Source organism: Chionomys nivalis, chromosome 9, assembly GCF_950005125.1.
Source record: "Chionomys nivalis chromosome 9, mChiNiv1.1, whole genome shotgun sequence".
Classification (NCBI taxonomy): Eukaryota; Metazoa; Chordata; class Mammalia; order Rodentia; family Cricetidae; genus Chionomys; species Chionomys nivalis.
The window spans coordinates 71712826-71729698 of NC_080094.1; the positions used below are offsets into that span (position 1 = coordinate 71712826).

At 39.2% G+C, this 16873-nt stretch overlaps 1 protein-coding gene across 5 annotated transcripts in view; it reads left to right on the forward strand.

Annotated features, from left to right (window-relative positions):
- The window catches only part of Cd44 (CD44 molecule (Indian blood group)), an 85813-nt gene that overhangs the window by 48371 nt on the left and 20569 nt on the right, over positions 1-16873 (forward strand). Inside the window, exons 6-14 of one of the 5 annotated variants that reach the window (XM_057781277.1) lie at positions 1044-1142; positions 3018-3134; positions 4626-4751; positions 7058-7171; positions 7638-7754; positions 10509-10637; positions 12050-12175; positions 14256-14357; positions 16044-16133. The exons of 1 other annotated variant lie outside the window; for it this stretch is intronic. In XM_057781277.1, coding sequence (XP_057637260.1) covers positions 1044-1142; positions 3018-3134; positions 4626-4751; positions 7058-7171; positions 7638-7754; positions 10509-10637; positions 12050-12175; positions 14256-14357; positions 16044-16133 — 1020 coding nt within the window. The remainder of the gene's footprint in view (positions 1-1043; positions 1143-3017; positions 3135-4625; positions 4752-7057; positions 7172-7637; positions 7755-10508; positions 10638-12049; positions 12176-14255; positions 14358-16043; positions 16134-16873) is intronic. 3 more of the 5 variants (XM_057781273.1, XM_057781275.1, XM_057781274.1) reach the window with 3 other exon arrangements.

The following is a 16873-nucleotide window of genomic DNA, read 5'->3' on the forward strand; positions in this document are numbered from 1 at the left end:
TTCTTGTCAGCTCTTTTTTTCTGGGGTACTTCTGGGTGAGCGACAGAAACTAAGCATCTTTAGTGCAATATCCGATAATGGGGAGTCTGTAGACTCTTGTGGGTATCTTACTGGGCCATTGTGAGTAACTTCTATCTCTGCTCTCACTAATGTGATCTTTGACACTCGTGTGTGATGTCCCAGTTCTGAAATGGAGTTCACATGACATCCAGTAAGTTCTCCATGGTACGCAAGAACTACCTGCAGTCTGAGAAGACCAAAGGTTTTCAGAGAACTGTTTGATTTAAAACATTTTCTTTTTAAAGCTAGAGTTGATTCAGATATTTATCTCAATGAAATTTGCCATCTTGTTTCTATAAAGGAACATTCTGGAAACAGTCCAACTTGAAAGTCAGATAAAAGATTTTTTTTTAATTAATAAATGTTTTTATTAGCCTTTCTCTAACTTAAATAGAGTTCAATGATTCTTTGCTTTTATCAGTTCTACATAGGAAAGTAATAGATACTGGAGAAAATTTCATCTAGTGACAACATTTTAAATTTGCACTATCTCCAAAATTCTTGCCCAACAATAAAGTTTAACTTGTGTTTGATGAGTGTGGGTGGAGCCAGATGTCACAGACTACCTGGGCACGACGTTGAACAGAGAAGATGCAGACATCCTCAAAGACTTTCCAAAGATGAAGTCATTGTAAGCTCTGCTGCACGGAAGACCTCCAGATCATGTTTGAATGACAGATGCCATCAGGAGAAGAACAAATCTCTGCCCACTGCAGTTAGTTTGCTGCTTCAGATTTCTCTGGTCATGACTTGATGAGTTGGCGTAGAAGACTGAGAAGCATTGAACCAATGCTCTAATCTGCTGTTTGGGGCACTACAATCCTGGGAGATGTTAGGAGGCTGGAAAGATAAAAGTGGAGCTTGAATTCATTTTTAAAATCCTCATTCTATAATAAATAGAAATATTCTATATAGGACAGGGAGTACAGGTTTTGTAAAGGACAGGGGAATCTCACTAAATGATATTTTCATAATTGATCTAGTTGCTGCAGCAACTCAGAAACAAAATAACTGGATGTGGTTTTGGTTTGGTAATTCACAATCCGCGACACAGACTCAGGAGCCCACAGCATCAACTGCAGGTAAACTCTCGTATCTTTTGCTTGTCACCTGTCTTCAGTGAGGTGTTAGAGATGGGTGTTCATTATCATATAGAGACAGGCATTCGTGCTGGCATCAGGTTCTGCTACCATTCAGTGGCCTGAGACCTGTGGATCCAGTGTCTCCTAAATGCCCTGCTTTCATTTTGGCAACATGAACACAAACGCAGATGATTTTTTTCCCTATGACTATGACTCATTCAGAAGGTGACCTCTAGAAAGACATCAACTGACCAAACAATTGTATCAATAAGAGAGAAGGACTAGTTCACGAACAGGAAGCATGGAGTTTTTTCATTCCTTTGGACACTGAAAACCTTTTACAAAAGTTTTAAGAATGACAATGACCTGTTGCTTTATAACAGAGTGTAGAGGTCACAAGTAAGCTCTGGGAGCATTTGGTCATTAGCTCTCAGTTATTTTGACTTGACCTGGCAGCTTTGCCTGGAGAGTTGGGAAAGGGAATCAGCCTATAATAATGGGAGGTAATAGGGATTTCTTCATTTGCTAACTTGTATGAACAGATAATTTCTGAATAGGCATTCTCTCTGCAGACAAGGTGTCATAAGGAAGAGTGGCCTTAGACATTTGCTCTCCTTGTAAGGCCGTGATAAACTATATCCTTCCTCTACAAACCATCATGTAAGGGACTCTGCTGATGTTCTGCTGTGGTTAACACACCACAGTGATTAATGTCATGCTGAGGTGGGCACAAGGAAGAGATGGCAGAATAAGGAAATGTTGTTTGTTATCCTGACGTGCATGATAACACCTTCAGAGGACAAATAACGTGAATGAAAGGGCTCTGCAGCTCTCTTGGATTGGTTCTCAGCACTCTTGATAGCTGGCAAAAGGAATTCCATTGATAGTTGTATTCGGAAACTTACTGATGGCTTCAGCTTTCTCTGCTTAAACTTATCCTGGTTTTTTGGGTTTCCTATTATTTCCATGCGCATCATTGATGACATAATTGGCAGCCTTTGAGAGTGTTCAAATCAAGACTTGCTTTGGCACTGGTGGAGTCATTGGGTCCCTTCATTTCTTCCTGTTTTTCTTGGTACATTATACTATTTCTAAAAAATGGAACTCAAAATGGACTGCTCTTTTCTGCAAAGTAGTGTGTGGACATGAAAATGATTATGGGGAATGTCTCTAGGGTATGTGCGCCCCCTTGGGAAGCAGTGGGAAGACATCTTCTTCTGTGTCCCCCTTCCTGTTCCGTTCTCACTTGCATTTGGGATTCACGGGATTATATGCCTGCTACTTCCGGCAGAATATCATACCCTAAACTCCTGGGGATGATATTGGTTGGCCACCTTCAATTGTGAAGAACATCAAAGGGCTTGGGTTCCTAAGAGCTGACCACTAAAATCACAATGGTTCAGATTTGGAGAGGATCTTAAATTGTTTAGTTCAACTTAAATTATTTAAGATATCATCTGATATTTTAATTCTAGTTTTTAAAAGAGTGCTCTGTATCTGAAATTCTCACCACTGCTTCTAACTTGGCCTCATGGGGAAGGAGACAAATATTCAATCCTTTTATAGACTGAAACTTTAGATAGTTCTCGTGTAATTTTTGAGATGTCTCCATTGCAAACTGGACTTCAGACAAGTATCTAGCACTGGCTTTTCATCTTAGATGAAAGTGTGAACCACTTGTGTTTAAGGTTCTTCCACCTCTGGCGTTCTATGGACTTCAGTTTGGGCTCCTGAAAGAAATGGAACTTCTTTTCTTCTTTCCTTTCTTCCTACTAGCTATGTCAAGATAGGGAGAGAGTGAGAGCATTTACCATGCTATTTCTTAGGAACTGATAATTAACATTTCAACAATCAATTTAATCACGGTTACAACAGCCTTGATGACCACCCCTGACACACCGCCCAAGAGGCAAGAAGCCCAGGACTGGTTTTCATGGTTTTTTCAACCATCAGAGTCCAAGAGTCATCTTCATACAACAACGAAGATGCCTGGTAATGAGACAGAGATACCGTATATCATATGCCTGTTTGACAGCCCTTAATAATTCTCATTAACCCATGGGACGTGGTTCAAGTCTAAATGTCATTCTGTCCTAAAAATGTTTGTGTCAATTTAGGAAGGATCATGAACTCTGATATCTTTATGCTTGTTTTTAATATTACTAATACATGGTTTCTTCTCTATACTTTATAGGAATCAATATAGCCTAGGATAAAGTTAATTAGGAAATTACAAAGTGGGGCAAGATGCTGGTGATAACAGAACATTCCAACTCTAAAAGAGTGTCTGGGAATATCCTCAAATTAGCAAAGTCAAAACTTTTTATAAGAATATAAAAAACATAGGCAAAACTACCAACATATAGCTTTCTATCAATTGATTTAATCTTGGGTTGGACACCAATAATAAGAAAACCAAATGGTGATCCCATTAGATAGCCTGAGTCGCATTCAGAAGTTAGAAGAGCACTTTTTAATAAAAAAAAGGCACCTTTTCAGTAACTGCTGAGAAGAGGTCAAAGGTTTCCATTTTCAGCCGGGCGGTGGTGGCACACATCTTTAATCCCAGCACTCGGGAGGCAGAGGCAGGCAGATCTCTGTGAGTTTGAAGCCAGCCTGGTCTACAAAAGCAACGGAGAAACCCTGTCTCGAAAAAAATCCAAAAAAAAAAAAAAAAAAAAAGGTTTCCATTTTCTTTTTAAAAGCAGCATCCAAAAATTGAAAGTGAGGAGTTCCCAAACCCTGGGCTGAGGTCCACTGTCATCATCCTCTTTGAACCTTTTTGATTGAATAATAAATGGCAAGAACATTTCTGCTAATTGACATTTTTTCCTCTATGGGAATTTTTATTGAGGATGAACAGTGTTCCTTCTATTTGCATTAGAGACACAGGTGAAAGATAAAGACCGAGAAACTGCATGTACCTTTCTAGAAATGTCAAAATCAAGCCCCTTACTTCATATAACCAATGAACCTGATAAGAAGTAAGACCAGAAGAATGAATTTTAAAATGAATTTAAAATATATGATTGTAGCTATGTAATAGTAGAGACTTGACATTGGAGTATCAATGAAGATGTCTTGACAGAGCAAATAGGGAGATATAAACCCATCCTATTCTTGCCCCGACTCTTTAGCTTTAATAGAATATTCCAAAGATGTAATAAGAAAGACACCTGAAAGCAAGGGGAATTTGCTTGGGCCTGTGTTTTGTTGTATTTTTCTCTAACTTCTCAGGTAGACTCTGCCCGTAGTTATTCTTAGCCTCCTTAAAGAATATTGAGTTGTAAAAATCACAGCCAATTGTTTTAAGGTCCATGTATTAGCTTCAGAGATGAGGGCTTACAGATATACAAACTTACTTTTTCACTTTCTTCTTAAAATCCTGGGAACTCCATAATACCACCCATGCCTGACTTTCCTCCTTGGTAAAACGGGTTGCTTGGTAGCCAGCTCAACTACTAATGTAAGTCACCACAACAGGTACGGAATCAAATACCAACCCAACAGGCTGGGAGCCACAGGAGGAAAATGAAGATGACACAGACAAATTCCCCAGTTTTTCTGGATCAGGCATTGATGATGATGAAGATTTTATCTCCAGCACCAGTAAGAACAATCAATTACAGTAGAACCATTCGTGCAAGGCTTGCTGAGGGACCTACATGATGTGGTATCTCTCTTGGGAAACGGATGATGTGAACCTGTGATTTTATTTCAGTTCCATTCTGATGAGATTTTGGAGGAGGAAATAAAATTTTGTGAATGGAAACCAAAGCATATTGCTGAGAAAAATAGCTCCTGAAGTTTCAGACACTTCTCCCTGTTCTGTTTATCCATGTCTTCTCTTATAGAATATCCTCATTCTCAAGTGGAGCTAGGGAATGGCACATTAAAGAGCCACAGCCAATACTCACTGTGTCTCTGCTGTGCCAGACGATGGGAGCACAGGGAACAAAGGCCAGAACTTGTGCCTACAGGAGGCTGGTGGATACTGGGACAGATGTTAATGTGACTTGGAGGATAGGGATGAAAAGTTGGGTATGACCCTGGACTGAAAGCTTGGGAGGCCCTAGAATGACTTAAGACATAGAAGCCAGAGCTCAAGAACGTCCTTAATTAATCAAAAAAAAATGGTTGCAATTAAAATTTAATTTAAAAATTTAATTTTAAAAAGTTTCAACCAACTTTCTGGACACCAATATAACAGAACGACAGTAGAAGGAAGATTAACTACCAGCTAAGCTTTTTAAAAGGCGTTGATAATTAGCAAAAGCAGAGAGTGGCACCGCTGTGTGATCATGTGCAAATCTGTGAGCTCTATAAAACTCCCTAAGGACCCTGAGAGGGAGAATGTAGAGAAAAGTGTCCCGTTCTGCCCGATGAACTTGTCAGAAGCTAAGATTTTGCTGGACAGAGATGAGAATCATAAAACTGATTTAATTACCATTTGGAGAAGGGATTTGGGGTACCGCATTAGCTATCTTAGACAACAGGAGCTTTATCCACCCCATTGCAATCGGAGGATTTCATTCCCAAGAGAATAGCACCTAGTGAGAGGGCAGGACCTAAAAGTAGTTTGTGACTTGAAGACATCTGAGCGTGTGGTACTGGTACAGTAAACCCTAGAGACAGACCAGATTTTCTGTGTACAGTCTTAAGTGGTGCACTCCTCAGAGCTTAGCAACATTAGAGAAGAACCCTGAGAACCCCACACAGTAAGCATCACTATCACAGTATCTTCTGGATTCAGGACACAGCTTTTCTACACAGGAATCTCAAAAGCTCCTCTTGAAAATGCATTAATATGGTCACTCTCCAAGGGATAAAGTTACCATGCCATTTTCCCCCATCTTTGCAATGTGTATTCAAGTTCAGTTTACTTTCTAACTAACACCTATGCCCTTTGATTCAACAGGATGCTCTTTCTCCTGGAGGCTTGGGCTAACTATCACTTTTTCATACTTATTAGAAATGTGGTTAATGACTAAGTATTTTCTTGTAATGTTTTTTTTTTAATTTGGGTATCAAAGTAAAATTTGAAGGAAGATGAACTTGCAAATAAGTTTTTCACGAAATATATAGTTTCTGATTCTGTCAAAATGAATCTCATTTGCATTTTCTCTCCAGGCTTTTCATTTGGCTTGCTATTGGGGCATTGGTGAACTGACATGTCTTTGTTTTCCAGTGTGCTGTGCTGATGGTGCCGGTTACTTCTTAGTTTTTCTATGAGCATATGCATCTTGGTCCTCTTTCAGTGGCTGTGTTGGCTTGCTTATAACATGTTCTTTATTTAGTAAGAATGTCATGGCTTTTTGGTGTATGTTCTGAAAAAATGTAACTAAGCCAAATGGCTCTGAGGCAGCGATTCCTTCTGATGATCATCTACATGAAAGCTTTGGGTCTTGTGGTTTTTTTTCTTTTCCCCAGCAAAATCACTAACAAAATAGTGATTCCTGAGTTATAACTCAGCTATCAACTTCTTCAGCTTAAGGATCTACAGCTAGCACGCCTACCAATGATACCAACGAATGGCTTGGACTTCCAGGTGCAGAGGGCTTCTGCAGTTGGCATGGATGACAAAACTCTGCATGTCTTTGGCAATTCTTGGTGGAGGGCTAGTATTTTCAAAGCTGTTCTTCCTGCTGCTGCAACCTCCTTGACTATTTTATCCAGAAGATCTCATGTTCTAAACCCAAAGGTATTCTGTGACAGAATATGAAGGACATTGAGATACAAAACAACATGGCGGATGAAGCTGAAGGCTCTCCTTTCTCTCCATTTCCACTCAACCATCTATACAACCCTGTATAGATGAGCTGGTGTGTAGACTACAGAGGAGTAAAATGTACAAAGCAAGCAACGAAGGCTCCAGAAATAACATTTTCTAATTGCTTCAATCATCATTATCACAGTTTCATCCACTCCACGGGTTTCTGACCACCCAGTACAGAACCAGGACTGGACCCAGGGGAAGCCAAGCCATTCAAATCCAGAAGTACTACTTCAGACAACCACCAGGATGACTGGTAATGAGTTATGCACATTTTGTTTATGAATCTTTCCCTCAAAGCCTATGACGTTGTGAAGGTTAAACATCTGGACACGGTGGGAAATTTAGTTAATGTCTTATCACAGATCATTAGTGAACTTTTATGAGGGTACTCAACTCCACATGGGTGTCATTTATCAACCATACTACCTGGACACAAGGTATTTCAAGTCACTTTTTATTAAAATGAATATATATGAATTATTTATGGTACTGTCTCTGACAAGGTAGTTATTCTGGAATAAGTAATATCAAAGAAGTTTGTATCTGTTCATTTTCTCAGAGGACAGCTTAGTGAAATCACTCAGATTTATTGAGAGTAAGTACTTAGAGATAGTGCTTGGGCATAGGACCTGTTGGTAACAGGTACTTTAGTGGAAAAAAAAGATTATTAAAGACGATTTGTTTAAAAGTCACAGTGTGCTTAACCATCATCACAACAGATGTAGACAGAAACAGCACCATTGCTCATGAAGAAAACTCAACCCAGGAACCACAGCCTCCTGTCAATCACCATGAGTATCAGGATGAAGAGGAGACTCCACATGTTACAAGCACAAGTAAGAAGGATGATGCTCTGAAGTTCTGGTACCCAAGTTAGCAGAGATGTTGTTTAGCTATTTAGCCATAATTTTTGTCTCTGCAATGTATCTGCAAGACTAAAAGGGGCCACATCTGCACACAATTTTTAGAAAAAAGGAAGAAAAGTGGCAAGTTGTCAAATTTTCCAAGAGACTAGAATGCTTACAGGGTAGATATGAGATGGTGTTTTTGTGCTGATGCTTCCTAATGGCTCTGTTTTGGTGGTTGGTGTGTGTTTTCAGAAATGTGTCCTGGGAACATGCTCTCAAGTATTTAGTGTCGGATCTGGAGGGGAAGCTTCACAAATGGGCAAATCTTTGAAATCAACTTTGGGGAAGACCTGTGGTGCACCCGGTTTCTTTATTCCCACATTCCCTTCCTTGCTTTGTGGTAGAATGGTACTATTCTGTCCTTGGTGGAAAGTCAGGGCCCATATGGTTTCTTTTCTAATTCTAAGCTACAATTCTTTTGTCAGAACAACTTGGGAAAGGTCCCGATGCTCTTATTGCTATTTCTACTTATTAAAGTATCTCAGATTTTCCAAAAAACAATCTCATGTTTCACCTCTGGATTATGAACCTAGGACAAGAAAACAAAGAAAAAGTGAAATGTATTCAACTTTCCTCTGTATCTTAGAGAGATGCCTGCCTTCTTTGGAATAAAACTGATCCTTGAGATAACATCTTGTAGCATTTAAAAATTATATTCCAACACCATTTTCATAACCTTGAATAGTCTTAAAGGGGAAATATAGTAAACAGCTACTTAAGAAACAAAGAGCCGAGGCGTTCCTCGTTCGATGGACGTGTTTAATCAAGGAAAAGCTTGAAACCTGGATTCCAGTGTTCTGGGCATTGTACTGAATGTCTGGTAGGCATTGAATTCTATTCTTTACCATAGTTTATTTGAGGTATGCATAAAGATTAGGGGCTGATCTGAGAAGAAGACTGTTGAAAAAAAGAATAGACAGGAAACAGGACCCATTTCAGGCCTCCCCGCCCCATGGTTCTAACAACTATCTTATCAATTCCTGTAAAACAGTTTACACTTAAGCAGAATGGTACTTAAGACACTTCGAATAAATGCATGTAATGCCAAAATATGATGAGCATGGGACATCCTTACTAGTAGATACTTAGAAATTCAAATACAGCTAATGAAGAAAAGTTACCACCAATGCTTGCAAAATCCACATTGGTAACCTCTGGACTTCGTTAAGGGGACATTACAACTCTAGAAAAGAGTCAGCCCTTATGATTTCTTCCTAACCCATTTCTGACCATCCTGAGAACAGTAGGGCACGATTGGGCACTTGTAGACCGTTATACAATGAATGATGGCTGGAGACATACATAGGGTGCATGCTTGCGAGCACACGTGTACTTCTTTAGTCTTTAAACTTTGGGTATCATAGCAGTATAGTTTTAATTTTTGCTTTTTAAAATAATTACATTCAAAAATTTCTAACTTTATTGTTTGCTGAGAGATAGTGGCTTAACTAATGGAAAATAATTTTAGATTAGGGCTTCCCTCCCTTTGGATAATCAGTTAATCCCAGGCATGGTTTGCAAAATGCAAAGACAAACTTAGCACAAGTTTCACTTAAAAAATATATTTGCTATTACAAAATCACACACATCATTTTCTAAGATAATGAAACACAATGAATTTTGTAAGTCACAAAAGTTCTTTTGATTTGGCAATTTCTAGGCTCTAATTTTCCTGATGAATCAGAAATTTCCTATGAGCTGTTACAGATGAAAATGTCAGTGGCTTTCTGACTTTTCCAGGAAGCACCCTGATGGGATTTTGTCCCAGCCAACTTGCCTTTTTAAAACAGTGCTTGAAAGGTTAAGCCTGTCTGATACTGTTATTATTTATATGATTCTCCAACTGGCTGAAATAGTTTTTTCTTCCACTGAATTAGCTTTGTTAAGAAGAGGCTTTAGCAATTTAAAATGTCCCCAGACAATCACATGGCAGATCAGTGTAGCAACATCCCAGGCATCCCGGCCTGGGTTTGCATGCCAGCCCAGTTCTGCTGAGTATAGTTATAAGTTGTGCAGTTTGTTTGCAAAGGTCCAGTGTTGTGAGTTGCCATAGCACAGTTCCCACTGCAAAATCACTGGAATGAGGAGATTATGCTTCCAACAGAAGCTCTCTCTGGCAGAATATGTGAGGCTATAGACATAATACTTAAAATAATACTTAGAATTCACAATCTTCAGGTTAAGGTCTAGTCGTGGCTTCATGCTACTCTGGGTACATGATTTTCAGCAAATAAAATTTGTTTTCCCATCTGGAAAATCAAAGGATTGGAAAATTAAAAGTTTTATTTCTATTTTTCAGCATTTAAATGACTAAACCCCTAGCTGTTAATGTATCTATCTATCTATCTATCTATCTATCTATCTATCTATCTATCTATCATCTATCTATCTATCTATCTATCTATCTATCTATCTATCTATCATGAATGTATGTGTGTATGTATTCATGTATATTGTATGTATATATCGGTCCATCATTTATGTATCTATGTATTTATCTATGTATTATCTATGTGTCTATGTATGTATACGGCATGCATCTATCATATGAGTGTGTATGTAGTATGTATGTATGCATCTACCTACATACGTATCTATCTCTGCCCTTTATGTAGAAAGACATATCAGAGGGTTTGTTAAGAACCTGGACAATGTGGCTCACCATCAGCATTCTCCTCACAGCCTGGGCAGCTCCTAGTAGTACAGCAGAAGAAGCAGCTACCCAGCAGGACCAGTGGTTTGAGAGTGGATGGCTGGGGAAGTACTCCCCCACACCAACGGAAGACTCCCATGTGACAGCAGGGCCAACTGGTAAAGGAGGGTTTCACCATGTGGGCGGAAGCTACTTTCTGAGTTCAGTGCTGGGCATTGAAAACCCAACACAAAAAAGACCCTGAGGTTCAGTTTCCTAATACATCATATTGAAGTAAACGTAGGTCCAGATTGTAAATGCTCCAAGCAAGCTACCTGGCCAGGCATAGGTAGAAGCACATAAAAGAAATAGAGTTAGCCTATAAGTTTGTGATGTTCATATCTAGTTAGAGGCAGCACCTCATGAGACAATGACAGAGGCCTTATCAAATGAAAGCCCCCCTCTGCTTTCTAAAAATCATTTACTGTATAATATGAGTCTGAATTTTTCCTTATATTTATGTGAAACACTAGGCTTACAAGAAAGAATTTTATTAGAAATCTAGTTTTGGGGTAAATCCTCTCATTACAAGAAAAGAAAAGATACCTGAGTGATGTCGTCTGACCTTTTGTTCTTACCTCTTTTGACTATCTCCCTGAATGTACAACTGTTTAATTGTATTCACAAATAAGTCATCTTCTCCATTCTGCAAATGTGGGGTTGTGGGAATTAGAATTAAACCTTATCATCTCCGAAGGATGCCAGATGATAACGTGTCTCTGCAAGATCCTGTGCTTGACTCCTTTGTCTGAGTGATTAGGCATTGTGATTCACCCTGCTCTGCCAAGGGTGTGAGTTCCACATTATCATTTGGTATCAGTGGGAAATATCTCTGTGTTTCCATCTGCAATATAGAACCTGATCCATACCCTCTTTGCAGTGCATGGCGACTTGGAAATGAATCACTAGTGGAGCAGCGGGTTTGGTGACTAGCTCCTTGGTATGCTTGTTTCTAGGATGCTATTGCAATCTCTCTTCCGGTACTTCTCCAAGGGCACAGAATGAGACAAAGGCATAAACCACATGCCCACATGCTATTTCTCATTGTGCGAAAGTAATGCTTCTGCTGGACTCCATCTGTGCTTTTGTGATAAGTAGCTCTTTCTTGCTCTTCACTTGGGAAGCCTTTACCCGATATCATCTGTATATCACCACCAGCTCATTATGCATTTCACTCCGGGATGTGCTTATCTCGGAGTGACGTCATGCACTTGAGCTCTTCTGCCTCTCTCTGTAGGGACTGTGGCAGCATGTGCCGAGCGTTACTTCATCTTCCCTCGATGCCTATAACTCATCCTCTATCCATTGCAACACTTGCTAATGCTACGCTTCCTCCAACTTCTGTGCTGGTGACCAAGAAAACGAGCACCAATGAACCAAAGCCTGGGGAAACATTCTAAATGGATGCATCCCTTTGTGCTCAGTACTAGAAAGTTATTTTCACTATATTCTTTAGAGAATAAAGTCTATACATCCCTGCCCAAATGTCGGTAACATTTTGACAATTGTTTGAACTGCGTGATCACAACAGCCTCAGACGACAACAACCATCCAAGTCAAAGAATGACGACACAGAGTCAAGAGGATGTCTCCTGGACTGAGTTCTTGGACCCAATCTCACATCCAATGGGACAAGATCGTCAAACAGAAAGGAAGGGTAAACAGCATCTGAGACATTTTAATATATTATATTTCTTAGAATCAACTAAGTCTCTTTTCTCTTGGAAATGTAGCATTGGTTTTAGTGTAGTCTGCTTTCTTAAGCATCCTCGTGTGCCTTCAAAAATGAGTTTGCTGATATGAGTTGGTAAGGAGTGGGCATGACATTCATTTACATATAAAGTTCTATCAGAGAGTGAAGAATCTGGCAGGAAGATTAAATAAGTCAGTCTTAAACTGATTAGATTGGGAGAGGTAGGTTGTTTCTTACTTTAAGATAGTTTTACTACATGACCCAAGCTGGTCATCAATTTTTGATGATCCTCCTGCCTCAGTCTTCTGAGTGCTGGGATTGAATGTACTATCATGCCCAGATAAAGAAGGGATATTCTTAAAATTCCTTTCCTTTTTATGTACAGAGATTTCAAAAGAAACAATAAATAATAGATGCAATGACTATGTCCATGATAGATTCAAAGATAAATTTGGGATTTGGTAGACAAGTCTAAGTGGTGAAAAAGATTGGTGAGTAGTTAAAGTAAATAAACAGTGTAATGACTCAGAAAACTTCAAAGTTATTTATTATTGCCTCGTTCAGAGATAATGTGGTTTTGAAGGATTTAGGATTTAGATCATTCTTGGCCCTCCTTGAATGGCTATGAACTTAACGAATAGACAGTTTGTACATGAGACAAAACTCCTGTTTTCCTAATGCCTTTCATTCTTATTTGCATGCAAGTCGTCTGAAAAGAGAAAGCAAAGACATTAGTTGTAGTTTTGCAAGAAAGGAAGGCAGTAAATTATTTGACTAATTTTTATATTTAAAAGCAATTTTCCTTTATTGTGACAGCAGCAACCTGCTTGACAGAAGCACCAAGAATTAGTAGCTTCTGTCCTCTTAAGATTTAACAAGTAAAAGACTTTATTTCCACTACACTCATGAGTAGAATTATTTAAAGAAAAAACAAAATATTCTTACCACAAAAGAGTGTAACATCCAAAAATAACCAAGTACAGGGTTTTGTAAATTTTTCCAGAGAAGTTTCATTTATATGTATTTTCTGAATATAAATTGTCAGCCATAGGCTCCACACATATCTGACTGAAATACATTCTAATAGCACTGTGAATATATCTCCATATTGAATAACTACAAAATTATCTCCAAAGTAAGTCCAAAAACTTCTATAGTTGCCATTTTTAAAGAAATTCCATCTTATTTTAATATTAGTGAATAGATACCCAATAAACAGCCACGTATATGGTATGCACTAGACATGTAAAACATCCTGGACACAGAAGGATGCATTATTCATATTCATGATTGAAATAAATTTCAAAGTCAGCAGACAAAAGAAAATACTTAAGAGCACAATAAATCTGACAACACGAAAACTCATATTTTCAATATTGAACACTAAAGAAATCCAGAGGTCCCCACACCTCCCACAGACCATTGAAGAACAAAGAACCAAAAGCAATTTTCCAAAATAAAAATGCAAAGACTTGGCTAGACAGAAAAGAAAAGTGAGATGGAGCAGTAATGTGTATATGGTCTTGTTTTTTCCTGTGTTTACTTTCTGAAGCAAAAACAAAAGAACAAAAATAACCAAATAAGGGAATTCAATGGCTGTTTACAAGCTTTTTGTAGGTGTTGTTTTGTTTTGTTTGGCCTGGTGACAGCCAGAGGTGTCAAAGTGATGCTTGTCTGTGCGTTTTGGCTCCATGTGTCTAACTGTACCTGTCAGCCTTGGAATTGAGCAATTCATACACAGGTTACAATTCTGTTCCTTTGCAAAGACTGTGAGCCTCATTGTGAGCTCATGTAACTTCCTTCCAGACTGAGCAAAACAAGCAAACATATATGTGATAGTTTTTGTCTAGCTCTGCCCTGCAATGAAAACCACTTATAGCCTGTGATATTCTTGAAGAAACATTCATTTTTCACAGTTCTGGACACGGAAACTCGTTTCTTTCCTCTTACTAAGCTGAATATAATAATTACTTAGCTCTAAGACAAAGGGCCCTCAGGCAATGGCATAGGGAATAAGGCAATAACACTCGTTTAATTCCTTCAGATACAGACTCCAGCCATAGTACAACCCCTCAGCCGGCTGAAACTCCAAATACCCATGTGGTGGAAGACTTGAACAGGACAGGACCACTTTCAGTGACTACTCGTAAGGATAATGGCACTCGGCCCCTTTGTTGGTCTGTCTTCCCACTTTACATCTGCTGACATTGGTCAAGATGTCACATTTGGTGGTGGAACCCTCCAGTCTTTGCTAGGTGGTTCAGCTCAACCAGGGGGTGAATCTGTTTTCATTGCCTGTCTTTCTTGCGAGGGTTCTTTAAATCTGACTTTATCTTCATTCACGGTCCCCTCCTGAGTCAATGACTTTTTATTAATGAAAGGATATGGAGGTTTAATTCATCTCCATTTTTTTCTTCTCTAACCCTCCATATGAATGACACCATCACTAGTAGGGTGGTTTATCTATGTTTTAATAGACTTTTTGAATTTCACTCTATACCCAGTCAAGGAAGGAGAAAGATTGCTTCCATGAGTGTGTAATATGAGGACCAGATCATCACAGTGACTAGAGAAATCTCATTTAGCTTTGAGAGGAGGAGCAAGGAATGTTGTTAATAATTGACCAAGGTGGTGGAGCCCAGGAATGGAAAAGAACCATTTGTCAACATATTTTCTATCATTAAATATCTGCCAGGAAGAAATACGAAATTTTTGGTACTCTTAATTTTCACCATGTGTATAAGGATAGACCAAGGATCAACCCAAAGTCATTCATGAATTCTTGGCAGATTATCAAAGAACTCCCCAAACTAAGATGGCCTCGTTTCACTGCTCGCTACACATCATGGGCAGAATCCTTGATAGGAACCCTTTAGGCATAGGGAAAAAAAGGCAGCAGGCCTGTATTGACTGCCACCAATGTAAACAGCAACATTAGACATCAAAGGAGACATAAACAAGCCTATCAACGGCCCTTGCCAAAGCTGGACTTGTATTTCCATTTGTGTCACTGTTGGCTTTTGTTCTTGTATTGGGTTTGGGATTTTGAATGTCTCTCTCCTGGTTATATTTCTTTGGTGGTGGACATGGCTGATGGGTGTGTTTTATGGAGCCTTTGCACCTGCACCTCAGAGGTCAGTCAGTGCCTTTCTTGAAAGAATATAAAAGAAAAGAACTCAAAATTGTCAAAGTGATTTCAGATATGGGCCATGATTCAGTCTCAAATTGATACGTGTCACTGAGGACCCTGTGTTTGCCCAAGCAAGCATCTCTTTGGTGCAGTGAAGAGAAACCCTGTTACAGGCAAGATCACAGCCCTGCTAATAAAGTAGTCACTAAAATGCAAGGCTCTCTACAAGGGAGTCATGTATTTTCCTGTAAAGTTGCTCTGAGTTAAATGATGGAGACGAGCTTCTTCTTTTGTGTTCACAGACACACTGCACAGCGCTGTTTTCTTTATAACTTCTTTGTTAGCAACTTGCCAATCTTGGTGATGGAGGGAAAACTGAAATTACCACTCCCCTTTCTGTGTCTCTATGATTTTTATTTCCCTGGGGTCTTTGTTGCAGTTGGGGCAAGGTGGTCCAGGGAGGGCAAAGTTTTGGCTTGGGCTTCACTCTGGAACTTCACTGAGAGACAAAGAAGCTAACTAGGGACAAAGTATGATTTTTCTGTTTGTTTTTATCAATCAGCAGATGATGAAGGGCACAAATGTAATTTTCTCATTGTGTCTGTCCATCTAATATCCTATAGCTAGATCATCCTTGTTGGTGGGTAACATCCTTGCAGTATGGTTCCTAATTAACACTAGCTCCATCCCTCATTGAAACAGCGCAGAGTCATTCTCAGAAAGTCTCTACATCACATAAAGAACTGGAAGAAGACCAAGACCACCCAGCAACTTCTGTTCTGCCATCCAGCAGTAAGGATCATAAACCCCAGCTGGGTTTGGCTGTTTAGCAGAAATGAATAAGCTATGGGTACTTCGTGGTATCTTCGGTGGTGGTGCATCCATTGCTCATTTTTACATTTTAATTTTAATTAAGGTGTGTCTGGTGGTGGTCTCTGATTCTTCTGCTTGTAGACCTTTTAGAAGCCATTGTACATTAGGTATAAACTTTTCTGCTGAATTGGTTTAAAAAAGTGATGATTATTTCTATAAGATTTCCTGAAACCCATTATATTAATACTATCTCCATTTTGTCTTCTGGACCACAATGCACGATATTGGTGACTCAAAAGCAATGCCCTTCTGGCACAGAAAAGAAATCACATCAGTAGCCTCAGGTCTTGGGGATCTTGAGCTTGTTATTCCAGTTGCAGACAGAATGGTTTCATCTTTCCCTCCAATAGTTTGTTTCCTCTTCATCCTCAGAGGTGGATCAAATTGAGAAAAAAAGCTCAAAATCCTGTAGTACCTGAGTTGAGTTCAAGGTCACAGTGGGATTAACCTCCCTTTGATGACTCAGACAAATCTCATAACAACTGTGTCTTCTGAGTAGTAGTCACCAAAACCTCTTCTGTTGTGTGCTACCCTGCTGCTGTCTTTTGTTAAATATTGGTTGTGTTCAGTACCATTTGCTTTTGGTCTTGGAGGACAAGTAGAAAGATGTGTCAGCAACTTTCCCTTCGGAAGACAAGCGCATGGTGGGTGGTGGCCAT